The sequence below is a fragment of the Pithys albifrons genome, chromosome 8 (assembly GCF_047495875.1).
Source record: "Pithys albifrons albifrons isolate INPA30051 chromosome 8, PitAlb_v1, whole genome shotgun sequence".
NCBI lineage: Eukaryota > Metazoa > Chordata > Aves > Passeriformes > Thamnophilidae > Pithys > Pithys albifrons.
The window spans coordinates 6,942,807-6,949,042 of NC_092465.1; the positions used below are offsets into that span (position 1 = coordinate 6,942,807).

Sequence of the window (6,236 nt, forward strand, 5' to 3'; positions counted from 1 at the left end):
TTCAGACATTAAAAAAGAAGTTAGATGTAATAAACAATGCCTGAAAATTCTGATTTTGAATTGTAACGAAGTGACATTCTCCAGTCTACAGTCATTCATTTCCCTTAGAAATTCAGTCAAGAGGATTATAATTTCAGTTTCTTAATGTAAGGCAATTTGTGTGTCTGAACTATTTGCAAAGAAAAAAATTAAGATGTATTAGAATATTTTTACCATTTTTACTTTTAAGTATATTGATGTGAATCATATTTCTTGCATTTGTGCTGTTATCATCTCTCTGTGCCTTACTGTGTGTTCTGGGAACACTGACCTTGAGGCACCAAATTTAGTAGGAAGAGAAGATAATTGACTGGAAACAGATGATTTTTTTCTAGATTGTGCTACCTTGCTTCTGTAAACAAAACTGTTTGCTTGTCTAGGATGGTGAACCACTGAATCATAATTTCATCCCACTGGACATACAGCTGGATAACTGGGAAGATTTACCAGAGGTTTTCCAGCACAGGAAAAATCGGGCACTGGTAAGAACAAGCTCTGTTGGCACAGCACTATCATATTTAATGCAGAGGAATTTGACTTACTCTTTAAAAAAATAAATGCAGAATACTTCCAGGCCTTGGGATCTAGCAGAGTTTCATCACAGCAAGCAGGTCTTTGGGATGCTGATGTGAATATTAATTGTGCAGTTGGGTACTCTGGCAAATTGTCCTGCCTCCTGTTCACATTTCAGTGGAAGGAACCAACCAGGCATCCTTCAATTTCTCATTTACAGGATTAGTGACTAACATTTTTAAGCCAACAAAACAGCTTTTTGAAGGTTCTGTGTGGAGCACACTAGAACAAGAATGTTCTAGATTCTATCAGAGTTCTGAGCAGGCTCCACTCTCACCCTTCCTTTGGTTGTAACAACTCCCAAAGCAGTGTCAGGCACAGCTCCACTGAGGCATTCAGCCTTTCCCATTCATAATGGGGTGTGAGGAGAACATTAACACTGCAAAGCCCAGTACTCAAGGAAGGAAACCCAGGTTGAAATTGGATTTGAAATATTATCTGCTTAACTTAGTTTTTCTGTTTGGAAAATCAGATTCCGTCATGTAGGAACAAAACTGGTATTTTATGTAGGTTCTGCAACATAGTTGGAAATTACAAGGTGTCAGAAGACACTTGACTGATTGAACCAGCTGTTCTGTGAAGCAGCAAATGAGGGGGTTACACAAACGTTGCCAAGGGATTTCAAAGCTATTTGTTAGAGAGAAAACACAGGTTAAGAATTTCAGGGGCAGTGGGTGGCACTTACAAATCTTCCTGTCCCTCAGCCTTGCCCTCTAGCTTAGAAGCTCCATGTTTGTAGATGTTCCTGAAAAGAATTAAGGAAAAACTTTCCTGTTTCTGTTTCCATGATGGATGTCCTGCTGCTCCACTGGCTTCTTTGTTGCAGCTCTGGCTCTGAGCAAGTGAGAGGCATTTGTACCCTTCACATTTGCCATGTGAAAATACTCCAAGGAGAAAAAGAATATTGTCATGTCATAATCTCGAAGTATGGAAGTTGTTCCTGGATGTAACTGAAGCCACATCTAAGTCCACACTGCACAATGTATTTATTTTTCCCACAGCTTTGTTCACAAATAGCCTGATCCTGACTGTGATGGGTGGTTGCACTTCAGTGGGAAAGAGAGTGGAAAAAGGAAAAAAGCTCACCAGGCCACTTGTTCTTGTCACATTGTTACTCCCATTTATTTTCTGTTGTAAAAATCAGAATGGTATTGATTGATTTTTCCTCTACACTCATCCTAAAGCAAACAGCCCTGTTAGAAATTCTAAATTCAGATGTAGGGCAGTTTTCCCTTGGTTCCTGAATATTCTGTGATTATGGTTATTGAGGAAATCCATTAGTCAATCATGCCAGCCCTGCCAGTTTACAGCTTCAAATGTTTGGGGTTTTTTGTGGTTTCCCAGCCTGAACAAAACCCTGTTTGATTCAGTACCAGAAATGAATTCCCTCTGAGCCCCTTTATTTTATCATACTTCCAAATTCCAAATGCAGAACAAGAAAAGATGAACAACATCATGCTCCAGTCCCTATTTCCATTCTGGAATACATTGTTAAACAGTTCATCAGCTTTTCCTCAGGATCCTGTGCTTGTGTCAACTTGAGATTTCTGTGAAAGATGAAGGGCAGTTTAAACTGCTCCAAGTGTTGCCCTTTGACTGTTTGAGCAGGTGAGAGAGGGGGTTGCAGTTTGTATGAATGACTTGGAGGGACCCTCTCTGCTGCTACCAGCTGTTCTCAGCCCCTGGTGAATGTTTAATGCCAGCACTCTCCACTTTAATTATTTCTGTGTAATGCCTGTCCTGCTGCTGACAATCATGTTCCCTGCCAGATCCTGAGGTTTATGAAAGAATGGACTCATCTGACAGCAATGAAACAGAAGATTGTCAGAAAAAGTGGTCAGTTATTTTGTAGTCCTATTCGTGCTGCAGAGGAGTTGTCTAAAAAGCAGTCTGTGGGCAGCAGCACAAAAAGGTATGTGGGGTTTAGTTTGAATTCCTCTGACTACTTGCTGCAGGAAGCTTGTGAAATTCTCTAGCACGGGCTTTATTTTGTCTGTAGGTAAGAATTAAGTAAACAAACAGTTTGTGATTACAGTAATAAAAGGAGAAGCAGCAGGTTCTGAGTGTTTTTAACCTCTTGCCTGATTGCATCCTTCCATGAAGTGTAGGAAAAAGGTGTGAATGGTGTCAGAAAAGCTCCCAGGACCCAGAGCAGCCTTCTGAGGGGTGTGCAGGGCCTGGCACTTGTGCAGTGCAGGGATGTGCTTGGGAGGAGTTTGCCAAACTTTATTCATTGTCCATCCAGAAAATGAGGAATGTTTCAAAAGAGACTATGCCATACCAATCCTACTCCTGGAGGGAGACCGTTCCCTTAGTGACAGTTTGCAATTCCAGGTATGTGACCAGGGAGGACGTGGCCGCAGCGTCGCTCTCCAAGGCCAGCAGCACCGGTGGCAGCGTCCGCCTCATCTCCAGGGAAAGTGAGGCTTGTCCCAGCAAAGAAAATGCTCCTGTTGAACAGTCCACAGAGTAAGTTTATGAATGCAAAAATGTGATTAAGCTCTTTTTCCACAAGTTTGGGGTTTTTTTAAGCAGTAAAATTATGTGCTGTGAGTGTTGCCTTGCTGAAGTACAGTAGTTACAGAAGAAACCTGCTGTAGTGCTAATGAGCTCTGCTTTATTCTTATAACAATTCAGATTTTAGCTGTTGTCTGCTGCCATAGCTGCTAATTAACTGAGTCTGACTAAAACAAAACAGGACTCAGTTAAAGAAAAAAGCTCAGCCTTCTTATGAGATCAACAGCAAATTGGGCACACCAAACTGTCTTGTTTTGCCTCAAAATTTAGAAGAGAGACATGAACATGAAAATTCTAGACAGAAATTGCCCTTTTAAAAAATTCTATTAAACAAGCAGTGTGTATCCTGCCTTGTTTGGAGGAGGAAATCCACAGGCAGCCATGAAGATTGTAAAGAGAAAACAGGATGTTTCCTTTTTTACTTGTTAGAGAAGCTTAAAACATTTGACCTTTATATGTGTGTGTCAGATAAAACCCCCCATTTATGAATACAACATCATTTCAGCTAATAATTCAGTGTGTAAACGTAGTAAAGGTGTGCAGAAGAAAAATCTGCCTTGTTATATTGTCAGATTTTGTCTAAATGGAAATGTAGCCAAGTTGGTGGGTTGCAGGTGTCAATGTGAGCAAGGTATTATTTCAACTAAAATTAGTATTTTGGAGCAGAGAAAGACAAAGAACTGTAGTGCTGAACAGCTCCTTTATCAACAGCTGTGCTGTGTTCTGTGCCACCAGGCTGCTTTCAGGACCGGGGAGAGGTCCCTCGGAGCAGGCTGAAGGCTCCCCCCATCCCAGAGGGTACCTGCAGGCGCTGGACAGCCAGGGGACCCCGCTGTGCCTGAGCTGCCAGCAGCCCACGGCTCAGCCCGCGCCCGGCGGCCGCGCCTGGGACACGCGGTTCTGCAGCCACACCTGCCAGGAGGAGTTCTCCATCCGCTCCAGCCAGAGCTACCTCAGGGCCAAAGTGTTCGAGGTGGAACACGGGGTGTGCCAGTTCTGCCACCAGAACGCGCAGGAGCTTTACCTCAGTGTCAGGGATGCACCCAGGAGTCGGCGCAAGGAGCTGCTGGAGAGCTCCTGGATGTCTCACCTCCCGCTGGGGCAGGTAACTGGTCTGGGGTTTGGGCAGCTCGTTCGGAGAAATCCCAGGATGTTCTTACAGATTTAACGTAGAAAGTTAACCCAGCACCAACAAAAGAACAAGAGAAAACAAATCCTTAGAAACAACCAAATTACTCTAAATCTCATTGACTTCTAATAGATTTTTCATCTCTAGAAGGCACAGGCAGCAGAGTTGTGGCTCTGCAGGTGTGGATGTAAACACTGGTTGTTGCGCAGTCCAGGCTGGGTGAGAACATGCCAGCTACTTAGTTTGCTTGTCTAGTGGGAGTAACTAAAAACTTCTCTTGCTGAAAGCTGTGAATGGCCACTTCCCTGAAGGCCCTTGCTCTGATGGTAGCAGGTAGCTGTAATGCAGGAGTGTCTCACGCCGGCAGGGCCGTGTCTGTGTTTGCTGCAGCTGAACGAGATGATCCGGAGCCCCACGGAGGGGCAGTTCTGGCAGGTGGATCACATCCAGCCCGTGTACAGCGGAGGAGGACAGTGCTCCCTGGACAACCTCCAGACTCTGTGTACAACGTGCCACAGGGAGGTCAGTGTGCTGGAGCTGGGAATCCTGGCCCTCTCCCCTGGGACAGGAGACTGCAGTAATGCTCCTCCTCAGCCCTGCTCTCTGCAGTGCAGAACCCCCTGCCCTCCTCCTCCCCCTCCCACACAGCAAAGGTATATTAAACTGTTACAATATGACACTTTGCTCAGGATGGGGGGAAACACCACCTTAATAAACCATCTGCATTTTATTGTGCTGTCTACTGCAAAATTAGACTGGAGTTCAACTGTGGGGTAATGCTTTCCACAGGCATGGTGTTGCCAAGTCTTAATACTCACTGAACAGCCCTGTCTCTCTTTTCCAGAGAACTGCAAAACAGGCCAAGGAAAGAAGCCAGCTGAAGAGAAGGTCTTTAGCTACAAAGTATGGCTCTGATATCACCAAATTTTTAGTGAAGATGTAAAATGCAAAATCCACTCAGTTACATCATAACTCTAAAACCAATATAGTTTCATAGTTTTCCTCGTGGACTGACTTAACAGAGGTCTCTGTAGCCCATGATGCTGTTGCTAGAGAGAAGAAAACAAGGAGAATAAGAAATCATTTGTGACACTGATTGTGAGAGGGCATCCAAGGTGCTTGATTATGGTTATGTTTTTATGACCCTGTGGTTTAAAGCTAAATTTCTGCATGTAACCTTACTGCAGTTTTGAAGCATCACTGTTTTCCTCTTGCAGTGCATTTAGAGCTGCAACAATTTGAGAAAGTTCTGCTGAAACTGATGTTGTAGTTAGAGTTGAACTGCATTTATAATGGACCAAGACGATGTCTTAATTTCTTTGTTCACATACAAAACCTCCTGAAGAAAATACACCTATTCTGACAAAAACTAGTGTAAGAGAGTGATGTCTCCTAATTCTGCTCAGCCACAGAAGGCCTGCTCTTGGCACTGGCCCTGGCTTACAGGACTTTGGCATTCAGAACTGATGGTAGTTGAACAGTTTTCACTTAAACCAGCTTGTATTAAAATTTTATTCCTAATTAAGGAACACTAAATACTACCAATTATCTCATCAAAGGTAGTTTCTGAGAAATGCTACAATCACAGTTTCCTTAACAAGATTGCTAGTTATTTTGGACTGCTTACCTGACCTTCTTTTACAGTTACTTTAAATAAATACAGTTCTTTTTCCTGTTGGATTTTTTATGCTTTCTCTGTCTCTTCTCACCCCTTGAATGCTGGAAGGCAGTTGTAAGCTCATAGAGCACAGCTGTGCACAACACATCATCATCTTCTCAAAGGACATGGCTGCAATTGCAACTTCATTTAGTTAAAATAGGCTCAAAAGTTACACTTCTGAGAAAAATTGTTAAAAATTACAAATCTTTAACTGAGAAAAAGAAGACAAGGTAATTGCATGACTGCACCATTTTCTATAAAGTAAAACTCACTGGGCACTTCCAGCAAAGACACTTTCAGGTAATAAAGACACCTTTA

At 43.0% G+C, this 6,236-nt stretch overlaps 1 protein-coding gene across 1 annotated transcript in view; it reads left to right on the forward strand.

The window, feature by feature from the left end:
- ZRANB3 (zinc finger RANBP2-type containing 3) overlaps nucleotides 1-5,938 on the forward strand; it is a 42,257-nt gene extending 36,319 nt beyond the window's left edge. Inside the window, exons 16-21 of the mRNA XM_071561674.1 lie at nucleotides 420-521; nucleotides 2,382-2,524; nucleotides 2,947-3,081; nucleotides 3,865-4,234; nucleotides 4,649-4,780; nucleotides 5,103-5,938. Of these exons, the coding sequence (XP_071417775.1) occupies nucleotides 420-521; nucleotides 2,382-2,524; nucleotides 2,947-3,081; nucleotides 3,865-4,234; nucleotides 4,649-4,780; nucleotides 5,103-5,201 (981 nt within the window). The 3' untranslated portion in view covers nucleotides 5,202-5,938. The remainder of the gene's footprint in view (nucleotides 1-419; nucleotides 522-2,381; nucleotides 2,525-2,946; nucleotides 3,082-3,864; nucleotides 4,235-4,648; nucleotides 4,781-5,102) is intronic.
- The last annotated feature ends 298 nt before the right edge of the window (nucleotides 5,939-6,236 follow it).